Raw genomic sequence first — 18284 nt, forward strand, 5'->3', positions numbered from 1 at the left:
CAATCATAGCAGAAACTCTCATTTCTTAATATGTATTTGAAACAATTTCAGGGACCAGGAAATGTGTTGGATTTTTATTTTCTGCGTTTCATTTCATGTTTTGTTATTGATGTTGTGATTTTTCACTCTGTCTTAATGCTAACGGCATCATGAAGTTAAAAAAATCAAAGCGGCAGCAAGGACAATCGAACTCACAGCTGAAACCTTTTTTTATTTTACTTTTATTAATGTTCCAATAAAAATATCTTCATAATAAAACGCATCCTTTTTTATTTCTGGCTTGTTTTGAGGATTGTTTTATTGAAATGTCCACATAAAAAGAAATCGGAGAAGGAAGTTCCTGCTGAACATGTCATAATTTGTTCTCATGAATATTACACGTTATTTTTTTATGTAGTTTGCTGAATATGTTAATATGCTTCACATAACTGACCAACAAAGGAGCTGCTTCGTTATATTTGGTTCGATCAGAGGTCATAATCTGAGATTTAATCAATGGTCCAAACAATAACCAGTGTAAATATGATATAATCTAAAACTATGAAGATTCTGTATAATAATGACAATTAGAAATATGAGGGCTTTTATTATTTATCTCCACATTTGTAAAAGTCCCAAGAGAAAAGAACTGATTCTACATCGTTTGGTACAAAATGTTTTGTTTAGGGAAACCAAACAGCATTAATGTTAGCTGATCTAACAGAACAATCTGGCAAACCTGTTTTCATATAGATACTTAAAAAACAAACAGAAGTAGGACTTTTAAATCTCTTCACAGGAACTTAAAAAAAAAACACTTCACATGTAAAACTTGACAAAAATCAGATGATCTGTAGCACCACCACCAGCATAAAACTGAAAACGCAACTCCTCTCACCGTCACATTGTACATGTTTGAGTTCATACAAGCTGACTTTTCATTTATTTATCTTTTTTAAACAGCTGGTCTTAATCCAGCCAGAACAACATAGAGCTGGACAATAACGCTGAAAAACACATGAGCGTTTCATATCAGAATATCAATAATTATTGATTCGTTTTTTTGTTTTAAATACCTGAAATGCTGCCAAACTGCTGTCATGACCTTCCCTCTTATCCCCCATGCTGCTGTTTATTTGTAAGCAGTAATGAGGCAAAACCTGAAACTGCTGCTCAGCAAGTTCCTCAGCAAGTTGTTGCTAGGTAACCGAAGAATAATGAGCGAGTTGCTAGGCAACCAAAGAGTGAGTCAGTTGATTCCACCAACTTTGTTTAGCTGGCTGTCGCAATTTATATCACTATATTGTGATAGTAGTAATAACAATTACTACTATTATTAACCATAATATGACGGAGAATTAGGACTACACTAAAAAAATAATAATGTATAAGATTTTGAGAATAAAGTCATTATTCTGGTATGATTATATTCTAGTTAATTTAATTTTATTTCTTCTTATGGCCCTGATATTTTGATTTGGAGAATGTGAATTATAATTTATGCTCCTCAGTTTATAATTTGACTAAGAGTTCAGAAAGAACCAAAATTTTAAGGTGAAGGTCAGGAAAAGTTACATTTAATTATTTTTAACATTCTTTCTAGATAAATATCTTTCAGTAGGAATGTTTTCCACCTGTTTTACACTTAAATATCTTCTAGAAGAGCTGCTGGATAACAAATAATACTGATGGTGCAACTTGTGATGAATTAAACTTAATTTTCCTTTAACATCTCAGCCATTTCTTTTCTAAAGAGGCATTTGGAGGCAGAGGCGGTCCGTGGTTCTGGTGGTTCTGTTCAGACCAGCAGGAGGCCGAGTGCAGGCAGCAGGCAGAGCAGCGCTCCTCTCAGGCTCAGGGCACCAACAGACCCGGCGGCGTTGCAAAGATCCGTGTCGCAGCAGTCGTTGGTGTAGTTAAAGTACACCCCTGAGGTGTACTTCTGTCCGGCCAAGCCGCACTGCGTCGGGACGGCACAACTCTTCTCGTATATCGTCAGCTGAACGGCGCCTGGCGAACCAAAAACAGAGCAAATCGTGGATTTAGTGGCGAAAATGCTGCAGATGGTTTATAGATAAACCAGCTTTCAATGAGAGTTTTAACAGCCATATTTTTGTATAAGTTTGCTCAAAAACTGCATTTCTTTGCCGTTGCAGTGAAACTTATATGAGCAAACAATAATTTGTGATTATATCTCACACTCAGTCGCTAAGTTTTGATACGGTTGAAGCTAACTAGCAGCTAATATTCCTCGAGTTGTTTTTGTACGTTTTCCTTCTTAAATTAAAGGCTACTGGTGTGTTTATTATTATATTTGGGCTCAATTGAAGAAAACTGAAAAAATATTAAGTCTATTTTATTAAGCAATAAAAACAGGATATAGATCTCAATTTGAAAATACTAAACACAGCAATTAAAAGCAGATTTGGGTGCACCAAAGTGTACTGCAAAATATAAATGAATGAGTAAATGTGGTTTTGTTTACGATGAAAATGAAAGAAAACCAGACAGATAACCACTTTGTGTTGCATCTAACGTTTTTGTAAGTAGATTTTAATTTAAAAGTTGTAGTTTTTTCATAATTTATTTAATTTATTCTTGACTTGTGGTGGCGGGGGGCCGCATAAAATCAGTCCATGGGCCGCAAAATGGCCCCCGGACTCTAGGTTGAACATGCTTGGTCAAGAGCATGCACATTAAATTTCCTGGTATTTTTTCTACTTAAATAAGGCACTGAAAAATAATTAATTAAATTACAAGACAAGCAACTTTTATTGATATTTTAATTTAAAACGATCCCTATAAGAAAAGTTATCAGTGTGATTCTGTCATTGTAAACTATCAGCACTAGACCTTAACCTTTCACCTCTTTCCTTCCACCTCTGATGAAACACAGGGAGTCCTTTGCCACTCCCAGATATTTTTAGAGGTTACGGTTATTTTTAGATCATTTAATGACATTATGCTGTCAGTTTGCCTGATGAAAAACGGATCTGAGTTCCAGAGCGTTGAGTCATTCTTTTGTTTTTGTTTCTACGGAGAAAACCAGGTACAGAAATCTCTGCTACCTTCCAGCGATGTCGAAAAGACGATTCAAAACCAAACATCAAATGTGACACACAAAGGATTTTAATCTCTAGATGTTTTTATAACAGAGTGGGACAAACTATTCCCACAAAGGCTTTTATTTTGACAGGCTCTGACCTCGCCTTCCTGTCGCCACGCTGGACAGGCAGCGCTGGCCTGCAGGACACTCCAGAGGAAACTTCATGCAGTCCATGGGAGAAATGGCAGGAAACACACAGGTGTAACACTGCAAACATCCTGGAGAGAGAAAAAAAGACGGATTTAAATTAAATGGAACCATCTGTGTGCATAATTCATTACCAGATTATGTTGCTAACGGTTAACAGATCTGAATTTCTGCCATATTTGATCAGCAGAGAAACTAATTTCAAAATAAACTCAAACTAAACCAATTAAAAATACTTTATTCATCCCTCAGGGAAATTAAAGGCTGTTAGTGATACAGGAAACAGATTTTTGAAGTTTGTGGATAATAAATATCATTGGTGCCCCCTGGTGGACAAAATGATAGTAGGAATGTGTTTAAGTTTGTTCAAATGTTTACTATGAAACAGCGGTTTACCACACACCGTTAAACAATAATAATTAAACAACAATAATAATAAATTGTGTAATGTGTGATTTACAAAAAGGGCACTGTTCATAATATTTTCAGACACATCTATTATTTTTGATTAAATGTAATCATTTAATTTAAGGCTGATTTCAGTGGAGTTATGTTATTCTTTAACATAATAATAAAAGATGTTCACTCTTAAAGGAGAACTACAATGTGGAAGGTTAACTGAATACTTTCAATAGAAATATTAAAAAATGACTGCAAAAGTTTTTAAATAAAAAAGGTCTATAGTTCTTGGACGTTTCTTTTTCTCTGGATTAATTCATTCCTTCATCAATTCATACCTTCATTTGCCATTTCCTCCCTTCGTTCCTACATTTTAAACCAGTAAAATGAAAATAAAAATAAAAACTTACACTATTGTCTCCCACTGAATAACTTTTATATGAATTAATCAAGTGGTGAAGGAGAATACTGTAGTAATTTAATTTAATTATATTTAAAACAAACACATTCTGATGCTTTAATCGTATGCTCTGAATGGACAGGAATTTTTTTTTTTTATAATATTTGACTAAACTCTAACTGGGTGTCACATTAAAGTAATTAAGAAAGCCAACATAAGACATTCCAGCCTTAATTTATACTTCCTAGTTTATTTCCAATCAAAACCTAATAAATCATTAAACAAAAAAAAATACAATTTGAAACAATTTTTCTCAATATTTTATTTGAAAGCCGTTATAAAATCTATTAGTATTAAATCTTCCTGATCATCAAGCACAAATGTCTCCTGTTAAATTACGCAACAACAAACAAACCATCATTTCAGGTAAATTCAGATTTCTTTTGTCTTTGTGATCTAAAATGAATCCTCAAATTCAGAGAAAGAAATCCAATCTATGTGTGTTTTTGTTAAACAAGGTCATTTGGCATTCTTTGAATTTTGTTGTCCTTGTGACAATGACAATAAAGATTTATCTTATCATTTAAAAAAAGCCAATTTCTGCTAAGAACTGAATGAATGAAGGATTTTAAAAACATTTAAAGAACATTATAAAGTTTCTTTGTGTCTCCTATTCTGACACAAGAGTAGTTTTCAATGAGTATTTTTTTTAGTTAAAAAGAGAATAGATCTATTAATATTTGCTAGATGTAACTCTCCTGGAGGTAAAGGTCATACCTGCCAGGTGAAGACAACTCAGGAGTCCAATTAGGAGATGTAAACGAGTCATGATTCTTCTTTAAAGTCCCTCTGCTCGGTTCTCCAACAGGAGCTGAAGGAACTGCTTCCCTGGATGCTACAACTATAACAGCTTTATCTGAAACGACCTCCGGCTCATTCCCTAATTAAATTTCTCCTCTACTTTTGCTCACGTCGTTTTATTTTCTCATTAATCTGATGAAAGGTTGCTCCTTCAGTGTTCCTGTCTACGGATCACCTGAGCTTTTCCTCACTCTTGTCCTTTTTGTCCAGTGTGGGTCTCTGGCAGTCAGCGTCTCCTCCTGGGAGTTCCTAATTTAATTTGGAGGTAATTGTAAATGGCTGACATGCTGAAAAACATGCTAAAAATGAAGATTTACAAGTAAAGTTTGGATGTTCATGTAACCGTCTCAGGTTGACTTCACGACAGACACATTCAGGTTTATTATATTTATTCCAACAAAAGAGAAAATCAAGTTAGTGGTTAACATCAATCCAGCAACTTCTGCCTCTATACATTCAATAAAATGTAATAAATAACCCTAAACAAACTAAAAGCAATGGCTCCCAATGGGCAGTTAGCAGCAGTTAGCATTTATAAAATTAAACATAGTAAAAATGGACAACATTAATAATGTTAACAATTTAAAAAACAAACACAAAACATAGCAGAATTACTCATGAAACACTGCATATGATTAAATTTGTCTAAAATATATAGTAAAATATCATATTTGTAAAGTAAACACCGAGCTGATCCTAACAGGTTACTGGTTACTATGGTAACCGTCAAGAGCAACGTCACAGAACTTAAAAAATATCAACAAAATGTCCTGAGAAGCAACTTCCTGACTAAACTAAATACATCCAAAGAATAAATAAACACATTTTGACAAACGTCACGTCTATAATTTAGTTGAAATAAAAACCTGCTACACTTACATGAACAGACAAAAGTGACAAAAACTTAAAAAAATGAAGCGATCAAGGAAATAACCCCAAGTTGAATGTGCTTCAGTGCCATTTAGAAATAAGAAAATAAAGATGAAAAGTTCCTGAAATGTCATGAAAGGGACTAAAATTTAAAATAAAGTTAATGTTTTGGGTAAAAATGTGCTATGAGTAAATCACTTATTGTTCTTTTAAATATTCTTTCTTTTGCGTTTCTATTACCTTTATTAGTAGCTTATTATTGTTATCTTACTGTCATTATTATCATTGTTTCTTTTCTTAACATTTTATTTATTGTTATATAACACAGATTAATAAGAATTTAAAGGTGTACATTGAAAAGAAGTTGGTAATTATTCTGATGCTGTTATTATTTATAATTGTCATTATTACTACTATTATTAGTACAAGATTTTCTTGTCTTGTTATAAGTTATTTTGTAATCATTTTGTCTATGTAATATCATTTATTTGTTGGCTCTTTAGCCCAGTATACTGAACATGCACATGAATATATAACATGGTTTTAATTGCAATTTTTTAATATATATAATTACTGAGTTGGTAATATGTTTCATTAAATTAAGATAAGGGGTAGGATTCAATAAGGGCACTTCTTCCTGCATCTTCTCAAACAGAAAAGTAAGTAGTAAATAAATTATTATGTTCAAGGAGGTTATGTATGCCCATGTTTTCTCTGTCCTACTGATTGCTTGTATTATTGTTTTTAAAAACCAGTTTGAAATAAATAAATCAAATAAAAACCAGTGGAAATCTTAAATATGCTAATTAAAAAGATAATAAAATAATAATCCTGCAGGTTCAGCTCTGTAGTTTGATTCCAGATTACTCTGAAAACAGAAATAAACAAAACAGAGTCACTGAACTCACAAAGAAGGAAGTCAGAGAAAATGGACGTCTAAAAGTCAGCAGGGAGCAGAGAGAGTCAGCAGACAATGAGAGAAAGTCAGCATGTTGGGCAGAGACAGAGCCAGTGAGCCGGTTTAATTTAGTTATCCTGCGGCGGTAATGGGAGACGTGAGGCCGACAGCAGGACGGTCTGCTGACTGAAGTCTTGTGACGGAGCGGGTCGAACAGAAACTCCCAGTTAACCGTTTTCCTGTCGATTAACTACACACAACGCCAAAACGGCTCCCGAAAAACACTCCTCTGGAGAGGCTGTCCTTTAAACATGCTTCTAGTTTATTTGGTCTTTTTATAGTTGGTCATAATGCTTCAGCTTAAAACTGCAGTACTTGATTTTTATTTAAAAAATGTTTTTATTTTAGATATTTGTTAAAACTGTCACAATGAGACAGATAATTTGTGAAAAGATTAATCTCATCCACCTTTTCCCTGAGTAATTGTAGCCGTCTGAAGAAACTGACCAAAAACAACCAATCAGAGCCAGGAGGTGGGTCTTACAGCTGTCAATCAATTCATGTACTCGCTGCTAAATGCCAAGAAGCAACTTTTCGTTACAGGAAAACCGTTTTTCCGCCACCATAACTGACTAACTATGCTAGCTGCAGCATAGCAGAGAACAAACTCACGCACAAGACTGTGATTGACAGCGCTAAGCCCCGCCTCCTGGCTCTGATTGGTTGTTTCTAGTTACCACTGGGAGCACCACAGAAGCTCATATTTTTAGCAGATTATCTGTCTCATATCGTTCTGTCAAAAAATGATGTCAGTTTTAACAAATATGTAAAAATCATTATATATAAAAGTTACATACTGCAGCTTTAACATTACTGTTCTAACTTTGTTTCACTTTACTAACCCAGGTTTGTTTATCGTTATCTCAAACACTTGGTTGCATTTGTTGCTATAGAGAAGCCTAACCAGTTAATAGGTTTAGGTTTTGATTTGTTTTAGTCCTTTAATGATAAATACTTTCATCTAAAAACGTATTTTGTGTTCACTTGTGTTGTCTTTGAATAATATTTATATTGATTTGACGTTGGACATAACAAATGTATTATTTTGATATCAGAATTCTATGTAGAGTGATGTTTGGAGCCCCCTGGTGGCCAGAGAGCGCTCAGCAGCGGCTTTTATTAATAAAATAATTAATAAGATTATTTTATTAATATGTAAATAATTTATTATTTATTTATTATATAAATATAAATATTTAATAAAATACAAATTTTATGAATAAATACATAAAGTCAGCTGGGAGGAAATATATATAAAAATGTATATATTTATTTACGGTATATAAAAAATATTATAAATATATAATTTTTTCCTTAACATATTTTTCCGTAGCTGGAAAAATATATTTTATAAGGAAAATAAAATAATTTTTTTTTTTTTCCTTAACTGGGATGGAAAAATCCCAGTTAAGGGTAAATTAACTGATATATGCTATATTTTTATATTTATTGAGATATACGTATTGATTATTTTCTTCAGTTATTTGACTTTCCTTCCAGAGTTGCTTTTTTTTTCATTTATTTTGTTGTGCTTTCTTTGTGTACAATGACAATAAAATTAATTTTAATTCTGAAAAATGATACACTCAAATCCTTTAAAAATAATAAACCTACTATTAATCTTCTTGTTATTGAATATTTTTGGAGTGAAAACCAACATTCATGTTGTTTAAATGTTTGTAAATAGTTCATTTTTTGTATTTTTGGACAGATTTAGTGTTGCCTGGTTTGTTTTGTGTGTTTTCTGAAGGATCATGTTGGACAGATGGAGTCTTTAATCCTGTCTGCAGCCTCTGCCTACCATCCTCCATCCCTGCGCTCCTAAATCCACCTCACAGTTTCTGTCTGCTTCCCGTCTCTCCCTCAGTGTTGCACTAACTCAATCCAGTCACTAGACGGGAATATTGTGCAGCCCATAATTGCACGCAGTGAATCCCTCCCAGGTTAAAATCTACAAAAAAAATTACTAAAAAACTAACATTTTTAATCAAATGTCACCAATAATTGTCCACAAAGTTTATTAACATCCGGTTTCAGCGTCATTATCAGAGATAATCATTTCAAATGCGTTTGACCCATATTTCAGGAAAGGACAGATTATCTGTCACCATGTCACAAACACAAATATGGCTGGAGAAGTTGGCAGACATTCCTCAATCTGCAGTCAAATAATCTGAAATGTGACTCAGGCAGCGGCTGCCCTTGAGGAGACGGTGATTTAGGATTACAGAGGCTTCCTTAATCTTTGAAAAACACAAATCTGTCTTTAATTCAGGCGCCAGAGACAAAAGCTGCAGCATTAAAGAACAAAACATTGAAAACACGGAGCTTAGTTTACTTAAATTGGTAAATTTGGGAGAAACAAGTTTGACAAAAACTCAAGATAATAATGGATATAATTGCACTTTTTAAATTGTTTCTATTTTAATCATTGACATTGCATTCATTATTATTTTATCTGTGTTTTTGTTCATTCTTGGTCGTATTAGAAGTGTCATATTGATTTCAGTTCGTGTGTGATAACTTTAAGTCTTCCTGTTTCATTTTATAAGGTTTGTTTTAAAGCTGGATCATTTCTTTGCTACTTCTGGCAATTTTGCACATTATTGTTGCATTGCTATGTTTTTTTTAAATCATTTTATTTTTATATTCTTGAAGCTTTGATGTCATGTGCAATAAATTTGGTCATTTTTAAAGTCTTTTTTTTAATACGTATTGTTTTTTAACATCTTTGTGCAATCATAGTCATAGAATAAAACTTCACTGTTATTATTGTTGTTGTTTGTCTTTTTCTCATATTGTATTTCTGAAATAATTTGAACTTTTACAGACTTTACTAATGTGGTCAACACCTCACAAATTTGAAGATTTTATTAATTTACTTGTGTACTAATTTGGCATTTTAACTTAATTCAATCTTCTTTATGCTTGTTAAGTTAGGGAAAACATCTACGAGTTGATTCGTGGTCCTTTTGATTACTGTGTTTTATTTAATTTATTTTTTAAAGGGCTAAAAAGTAAGACAGGTTGGTTCTTCGTAGTCATGATTAATTACTGAGATTTAAAACATCAGCGTCTGGACAGGGCGGTGGGGGATGGGGGGCGCCGGGAGAGCAGCCGCTTCAAGCCACCTTCAAATGTACCACGAAACCGGAAGTCATGCAACTGGGCTTCAAAAAATAAAAGCACAACTGTGACCAATTCCTACCTGAGAAGTAAATATTTATTATCAGAGGCGCTGGGTAGTAACTACTTACTCAGTTACATGTCCTTGAGTAACGTTTTGAAGAAAGAAAAAAAAGTATTTTTAAGAATGGTTTTACTACACCACACCTTTCAATTTTAAACGGTTTTTTAATGCTATTTTCCATTTGCTGAGATTTTTATGTAATTTGGGGATCACGTGAATTTACAGTAAATCTTGTCACCAAAATGTGAGCTTAAAGAAGGTAAGTAGAAAGTACTAGTAACTTATAAATAACAGAAATTATAGAAAGTAATATAAATGTAAATCTAAAAAAGATTCTCTTTCATTATTCTGTCCTTTAGCAAGTTTATTTTGTTTGCTAATTCTGGATTTTTCTGTGGAATATAATTTCTAATTATTTGTAGAGAAGATTTGAAAGAAGATGCATCTTTGGAAACGGGAATTATCTGGTGTGCAAAGCAGCCAATCCAGGAGCTCTATTTATTTTTCCTTGATGCTGATTGGCTGTAGTCCCAAAACTGAAGATAAGAAAGCTTGTAAGTATTAGCTTCTGCTGTAGTAATAAGACGGTTTCAACTGTGGGTATTATTTAATTGGTGTTTGAACTATACACTTTTAACTTATTTAAAACATTATATTCATAATTTATCCCCGTTTGTAAAGTAAAATCTGCCCACCGAACTGCGATCTGTCACTTTAAAACGCATTTGATTAAGTATGACGTCTGCTCAACGTTCACGTTTCCGGTTAGCTAATGGCCTTATTTTGAAAAACCCAACCGGAAGTCCTCCTATCCACAGTCGCCTTCTTGACTCTCCGGTTGGTCAGCAGAGAAAAAGGGATCCAGCGAGTAACGGGAGCAGAGCTGGCGTGGAAATTAAATTAAACTGGGAAAAACACAACAGAAGGCATAAAAAACACAATTAAAACAGGTGAGCAGGCGTGGATTCTGAGTTTTACCTGTTTTCTGACCCGGCTGGTTTCCTCTCCACTGTTGTTTTGGAAAGATGTGGAACATCATCAGAAGTGTTTGGAAAAATCTGCTGAACTGTTGGGGCGGCGCAGCTTTACGCTGGTTCCTGCAGCCGGGTAAACCCAAACAAAAACGGGATTAAAACGATAAAAACATGAACTCTGCTAACGATGCGCTCACATTTTAATGCAACTCTGACCTGGATTTAAGGAGGGAAACGTTAATGTAAGCATTTAAAAGTACTCCTGAGATGTTTGGTGTGTTGCTCTGTCCTAAAAAATACTTGAATTTTAATTTGGAGCACTTGTTGCTTTAGTTTTAAAGAAAACATCCTGTATGGAGGGGGACCCGCTCCCTCTCTGCAGGCTCTCTGTGGGGGGCTGCTGTGACTTACAGGAAAGATGATAAAAGGCCAATTGTCCCACATCTGGGGAAAAGCTGCAGCAAATCCCAGTCTTATCAGATATTCCAACTCTAAACAATGCCAGCTTGTTTTCACGTTCAAATCTTTAGCTACAAGTGTATTTTTGTGCCCTGAATGCTAATGTGCTGCTCTTCCTCTCTTAGGTCTGCTTGGATTAGATAATCGATGAAGAAACCAACCAGGATGAGGATCTCTGCTTAAAACATCCCCACTTCCTCTTCCTTGTGTCTGGACGGAGAAAACCCACTTTAGTTTTTTTTTCCCCCTTGCAGAGCAGAAGCATTGAGCTGGAGTCATGGCGAACATGTGCCCTTATGGCCGTTTCACCCACGCCGTGGTGAGAGGCATCCCAGAGACCTTTGGGAAAACAGCTGGAGAGGGCCGTGAGAACGGGGAGGTCACGGTGGACCAGGCCAAAGCCCAGCGTCAGTTCGGCTGCCTGACCGGGGCGCTGAGGCAGAAGGTGGGCCTGCAGCTGATCGAAATCCCCCCCGACCCCGAGCTGCCGGAGAGCTGGAGGATAGAGGACGTGGCGGTGATCCAGGGAGACACGGCGCTCATCACCAGACCGTTCAAGCAGCAGAGACGCAGCGAGGTAACGCAGCACACGAGGAAATCCGTCAGTGGGGCTCAGAAGCGACGGACTGTTTCAGGAAAGAGAAGCTGCAGGGCAGGGCCGGCCCAAGGCATATGCCAGTTGAACAACTGGCTGCTGCAGCTGCTGCTGAGGTTCTAACTAAAACCAGGAAGATGGAGCACATCCCCCAAACTCTACACTACAAAAACTTTAAATCTTACCAAGTATTTTTGCTTTAGTTTCTAGTGCAAATATCTCAGCACGCTTGAAATAAGACAAAAATAACTTAAAAGTAACTTTTCAACAAGCTATAGAAGCTTCCTTTAAGTAAATAATTCCTTAACATGAATGAGAAAGTTCTAGTTCCACTGGCACCGTTACCTAGCAACACCAGCCAAGCCCAGCCAGTAACCTAGCAACCAAGTTCTAGTTCCATTGGCAGATTATTTCACTAAAAACATGGGAAAAATATCTTATTATAAGTTTACTAATCTGTTCTATTTGGCTTATGTAGGCAGAGACTAAAAAAACATTTGGATTTCCAGACTTTTACTTTGTCTTTACATTTACTAAAAGTTCTATTTATCCATCAACCATTGCTCTGTATGTTGCTACAGCTATGCTTCGGTCTATAAAGGCTGACCACTGGAGAAATGTTGTTTGAAAACACAGATATAAGTGTACTGAAGTACAAATTTGTTTAATAACTCTGCACCAGTACAGCAAATTTCAAGAGCTTTATCAGCCTGGTCAACATAAAAAAGCAACATTAATTTGTTCAGTGAGTACAATTATGAGTAAAACAACCAATGTAAAATAAATAATAAAGAAACTGAAATGGACAAAAGCAATAGGTTGACTACCTTAGTTGAACATAAAAATAAACAACAAACTTTATTTCAAGTGGCTCAGAAAGTGTTATTAGGAAATAAATATAATGTAAAATAAATAATAAAGCATGATGTTGCATAGAATTGGATTGAATAGATCTGCTCTTATGTGTCGATCACTCAATGCAAAGTTTTGGCTGACAACTCTGAGAAAGTGTAAGTTCAAACTTAGCCTGTTTCAAATGAATAGAGAATACCCTTAAAGGAGCAGCATGTTGTGTTCACTGCCATCTAGTGTTGATTTTAAGAACTGCAACTCTTCGGCAGCTGAGCCCATTTAAAGTTTAACAGCAGGGCGTTTCCTGTGCCTGTTTCTGCTCTTCTTCAGGCGGACGCAGTGAGGAGGGTGATGTCAGAGCTCAGCCTGACCGTGGTTGAGATGGGCGACGAACAAGGCGACTCTGGCGGCGCCACGCTGGAGGGCAGCGACGTCCTGTTCACAGGGAGGGAGTTCTTCGTGGGGATTTCCTCCCACACCAACCGCAGAGGAGCCGAGGTGCTGGCAGACACCTTCAGGGTAAGGAGCAGCAGACTTCCCAAAGAGAAGCTGGTTGGAACTTGGTGAGAAGTGGATGGATGATCGATGGAGGAGCGGTGCGTTCAGGGACCTGACAGTCTGGGGGAATCTGGAGAAGTTTTGTAGGAGAATTTAAGGCAAGAAAAACTGGAATATTTATAATCGTTGGATTTGTTTAAAGATTGAATCCGTCCGTCCGTCCATGTGATTTTTGATCTTCTCTCATCTTTTTAAACCTTTTTTTAGTTTTTATTTCCTGCAGTCTGAGGCCTGAACTTTCAGATCATTTGCTGTGAATAATTTAAAATCCAGGCACTTCTTCTGTTTCTCTCCACTTCTCCAGCTTCCTAATTTGTTTAACCTCCTAAAAAATCTAGTGTCTTATCCAGAAACAGATGATTTAAGCGTTAAAGTCTTAAAGACAGAAATCTGTCATGAAGCGTTTGTCACTAAAACACCTGCCTGGAACCAGGCTGATGTTTTAAAGTCCTTCAAACTCCCAAAGTTTAAAGTTCTTCCAGAGACGTTGGAGGAAACAAAAAGTGTTAAAATACCACATTTGGGCGGTGCGGTAGAGGCCGGGTCGCTGCCAGGACTGTAAACAGAAAGCCGCTGCCAAAGTGAGCAGGTGGTCATTTGGTTTATTGCATTTTGGGAATTCTTGTCTGTGAGCGGTGATGAATGAGGTCGCCTGATTCCCGGGATAATGAAGGGCCGCACGCTGCCCTCCCTCTGGACTGATGAGAACCAACATTAGGATTGATTTTCCCCACTTCTGCTGAGTGCATCTCTCTCTCTCTCTCTCTCACACACACACACACACAGCTGGTTTTATGGATGCTGTTTGGGTGGATGGTGTTTGTGCGCTCTGGGCGGGGGATTTAACAGGAAGCGTTTGTCATGCTCATATGTTTTCTCCTTAAGAGGAATTTGACCCAGTTTTCATTCTTCTTTTGTTTCTTTCTGAAAACATGGATAGAAATCTTGATTAAAATCTGATTTTAATAAAGAGTCGCTTGTCAGCTGGAATATTTTTCATCACAAAGTTACGGCTGTCATGACTCTTGACAAAGACGGAAACATTAAACTTTTATGTGTTTCTCAATAAAAGATTTTCATAATTCACGAACTGGTTAGCATTGACTGAATGCTGCACCAGTGAGATTTGTTGAAATAAAACTCGGGTCTCGAAACGTCTATCTTTAAATTTTCTTATCCGTTCAGGACTTTGCCGTGTCCACCGTCCCGGTCTGCGGCGGCGCCAGGCTGAAGAACTTTTGCTCCATGGGCGGACCGGACACCATCATCATCAGCAGCGGTGACGGCGCCAAGAAGACCCTGAGGGTGAGAGCGCACCGTTTCCTCCTGCTGCTTCACTCCCACATGTTGGATCTTTGTAACATTTTGATTTGTGAATGAAATATCTACACTGCAAAAACACTAAATCTTATTGTTGTCTAGTTTCTAGTGTAAATATCTTTAAATAACTTTAAATAAGGCAAAACTAAGATACAAGTAACATTTCAGCAAGATATAGAGGCTTGTTTTAAGTCAACAGTTCCTTAATATTGATTTTAAAAACTACTTGTTCCATTGGCAGATTATTAAATTTATATCGAGACATTTCCCATCATATACGTAAAATAATCTGACAAATGAACTTGCACTTTTTTAAAATCAATATTTAAGAATTATTGACTTAAAACAAGCTCCTATATCTTTGTGAAAATGTACTTGTAAGTTAGTTTTGTCTTATTTGAAGTTTAGTAAGATATTTACACTGGAAACTGTTTTTTGTAGTGTGGGTTAAAAAGACGCCCTGAACTACGTTTTTCTTTTCCTGTTTTTTTTTTTTTTAAAGGTGACATATTGTGCTTCCTTAAATAAGATAGGATGTTCATTACATTTTTCCTAATAGTGAGATTTTACGGTGTTTTGTCACTTTAAATCCAAATAATCTTCTGCTGGCCACGCCCCCAACTCAACGTTTAAACTCACAAGTGAAAATGGCTTCAAACGGATTCCCAAATTATACAACCGTACATCTATGAAGTGGCTTAAGTCAACAACAAAACACCTTTCTTTGCCAGCAGCCATCATACAGAGCATACAATGATAAAACCAGCAGCCCAAACGTGCTGGAGCTCCATTTGGGTTGCTAGGTGACAGGCTGGGGTTGCTAGGTGACGGGCTGGGGTTGCTAGGTGACGTTCAGTTCCTGCTGATTTGTTACATTCTGAAAGTTTTTGAAACAACAAATTTTTCAGACACTAAAAGACATTAACTTAAAAAAAAAAAGCAACAAAAAAAACAACTTTCGAAGTAGTTGAGTCCCAAATGGAAGTAAAAAAATAGCAAAATGTGAATTTAAGAATAAAAACAAGCATAATTAACCTGTAACTTGTTCCAAGCGGTCAAACAATTGATTTTTATTATTTTATTTGGTAAGCTGAGGTTTAGTGTGTGTGATTGTTGGTTTCAGGTGATGGAGCAGCTGACCGATCACCACTATGACGTTCTCACCGTCCCAGAGGAATCTGCGGCTAACTGCATCTACGTTAAAGGCCCGTCCAAACGGGACTTCCTGCTGCACCGGCCCGCAGAGGAGATTCCCGACAGCGTCCCTGTGAGTTCATCACAGCGACGAATGTTTTATTACTAATTAGATCCATCTAGGTGGAAAAATGGCTCCTCGCTGTCCTGGAATATTCAAAATACTTTCCTCGGATTGTAAATTTCAAAATTGACTAATGTTGAATATAAAACGTTTTTGCTCTTTTTCAGGTTAAAAACGGAATTTAAAGAATAAAGTACAAATATTTATGAGGAAATAAGCTAATTAGGGCTGAAACGGTTAATCACTTGAAATAATCGTCAACTAAGTATTCAATTAATCGTTAACTGGAGTGTAGAAACTCAAAAAAGACCAATTTGCTGAAAGAACATATTCAGAGCAGATATTAAGCCAAAACTGTACGAAAAATGTAGAAATTTTGCAATAATAAATTAAAACAAAAAACGTTTGGGTCACATTAAAGGGCCGGCTGTGCCAGAAACTGTTTCTGCATTTGATAAGTTTTTCTTAAAATTAAATAATATTGAACATCTTTTCACATCGATCAGTCCTACCAGAATTTCACGTTTAAATTTTATTTTATTTTTTTATTTTGCAATAAGAATCAAAACTTTTCTGGTGCTTACTTAGAAAAATTTGCAAAAATTGTTGCAATATGATATTACTGTCAAACAAGGGTAGAAGTAAACTATGCTGCCACCTGGAGGAGGGAGTTGGCATCACTTACAGCCAATGTTTCTGGCCATTTTTCTAAAAAAAAATGTAAATAAACTCTGTTATGTACAAGCGTAAAAAAACCTCCGCAATTTGTTAATTTTGAGTTAATTTCTGAGACTGCAATTAAACTGTAAGTCAATCATCAATTTCAATGAATTTGTTTTCTTAAAACAAGCCTGTATGTCTTCTTAAGTTATTTTTAAGTTAGTTTTATATTTGCACTAGAAACTAGACAAAAGTACTTGTTAAGATAGTATATTTTTGCAGTGTGGTGGGCCAGATTTGGCCCCCGGGCCTTGTGTTTGACACAGGTGGGTTAAGTGGTCCTCAGCCTGAGAAAGTTTGAGAAACCCTGGACTAAAGTAAAATCCTGATTTTAGCAATAAGCAGATGCTCAAGTCCAACCGAGTTTCCGATCCTGAACGAGTGCCATGCCAGTGATTCATTTCAACCATTCTGCTTTCCAGCAGCCGTTATCCCCCTCCTCCTGCATTAGCCTGAGCCAGTTATGACTCTGTAACTGGATGAGTGAATCGTTTCCTGTCGGTTCTCTGCAGGCCTTCCAGAAGCTGCCGGACTACACCCTGCTGCCGACGGCCTGCAGCGAAGCATCCAAGCTGGGAGCGTCTCTGTCCTCGCTCTGCCTGCTCATCAACAGAAAGCACACGTATTTCTGAGGACGCTGCTGCCGTCGCATAATCACGCAGCTTTTTATTCTGGTGGCTCATTAGTCACGGCCCACAAAGTAAAAACAGTGTTTAATAATAATGGTTTCAGGACACAGAGATCTGTGGTGCAGCTGCTCCCCCTGCTGAAAGTTCAGCTACTCTCAGTTCCTGGCATTTCATTTTACAGTAACAAAATGACAAGTGTGAAGAAACCCAGATGGTTTAGTGAATTTTTTATACTTGCAGTGTTATATTTTTAATCAAGCACAATATCTAAACCACTTTTTAAAAAAACTACAGAGAATTATAACTGTTCACATATTAATCTAAGTAAAAATAAAAGTTAATTGAAGTATTCAATTCAGCTTGAAACATTTCATCTTAAAAGGTTTGAAACGATGAACACGTTTAATTTTATAATCACTGTCCTTTAAGGTGCAGCTGTAAGACCTGAAATGACTCATCTGTATTTCATTTATTACAAAGTGTAGTCCTAGTTTAGTGAAATACACCTAGCTGCTCAATTAAGGATGTTTTAGCTTCCTAGAATATACATTTGTAGTTGTGGAAATAAAATCTAACTTTTACCCTGACTCCAGTCTTCATTTAATTACAACAATTTTAAGTCAACTTAAGTCGTTTTCATTTATTCTTAACTTTACGATAAATACAAGCAAAAACAACGATTAGGATTAGAAACCAAAGATCGGGCTTTTTCTAGCTGATCTCTTTTACTTTAATCTTCAATTCAATCCCTAAAATCCCGAGTTTTATTGTGTCAAAAGATCGGACCGTGTTTCCATAACATAAAAATTAACCTTGCTTATTTGCATTTTGTTTCTCCCCACATCACGTTACATTTTTCCATCTCATCCGCTTTTATGTCAACACATCTTCGCTTTCGTACATACACACGTAATTTTTATTAAATTCTCTCCGCTCCTCGGTTGAAGGTTAGTGATAACTTAAGGAGCTTATCGAGTGTTTACATTACAAATCAGAGCCGCATAAAAGC

At 36.1% G+C, this 18284-nt stretch overlaps 2 protein-coding genes across 5 annotated transcripts; one reads left to right on the forward strand and one right to left on the reverse strand.

Moving 5' to 3' along the window:
- Nucleotides 1-20: 20 nt before the first annotated feature.
- On the reverse strand, nucleotides 21-10995 carry LOC116730734 (prostate stem cell antigen-like). 2 transcript variants are annotated; one of them, XM_032580160.1, is made up of 3 exons: nucleotides 10889-10995; nucleotides 3184-3303; nucleotides 21-1989 (listed from the first exon to the last, which is right to left on the reverse strand). In XM_032580160.1, the coding sequence occupies exons 1-3, from the start codon at nucleotides 10947-10949 to the stop codon at nucleotides 1778-1780; spliced, it is 393 nt and encodes a 130-aa protein (XP_032436051.1). In that variant the 5' UTR covers nucleotides 10950-10995; the 3' UTR covers nucleotides 21-1777. The 2 variants fall into 2 exon arrangements, with proteins under 2 accessions (XP_032436051.1, XP_032436052.1); XM_032580161.1 differs by lacking the exon at nucleotides 10889-10995 and adding an exon at nucleotides 4809-6843.
- On the forward strand, nucleotides 10717-17862 carry ddah2 (DDAH family member 2, ADMA-independent). Of its 3 annotated transcripts, none has more exons than XM_032580153.1 (6): nucleotides 10717-10860; nucleotides 11469-11920; nucleotides 13121-13309; nucleotides 14534-14653; nucleotides 15792-15935; nucleotides 17159-17862. In XM_032580153.1, exons 2-6 carry the CDS (start codon nucleotides 11621-11623, stop codon nucleotides 17276-17278), a joined length of 873 nt encoding a protein of 290 aa, XP_032436044.1. In that variant the 5' UTR covers nucleotides 10717-10860; nucleotides 11469-11620; the 3' UTR covers nucleotides 17279-17862. The 3 variants fall into 3 exon arrangements, with proteins under 3 accessions (XP_032436044.1, XP_032436046.1, XP_032436045.1); XM_032580155.1 differs by having other exon boundaries at nucleotides 11598-11920; XM_032580154.1 differs by lacking the exon at nucleotides 10717-10860 and adding an exon at nucleotides 11013-11126.
- The last annotated feature ends 422 nt before the right edge of the window (nucleotides 17863-18284 follow it).

This window comes from Xiphophorus hellerii, chromosome 13 (genome assembly GCF_003331165.1).
Source record: "Xiphophorus hellerii strain 12219 chromosome 13, Xiphophorus_hellerii-4.1, whole genome shotgun sequence".
Lineage (NCBI taxonomy): Eukaryota > Metazoa > Chordata > Actinopteri > Cyprinodontiformes > Poeciliidae > Xiphophorus > Xiphophorus hellerii.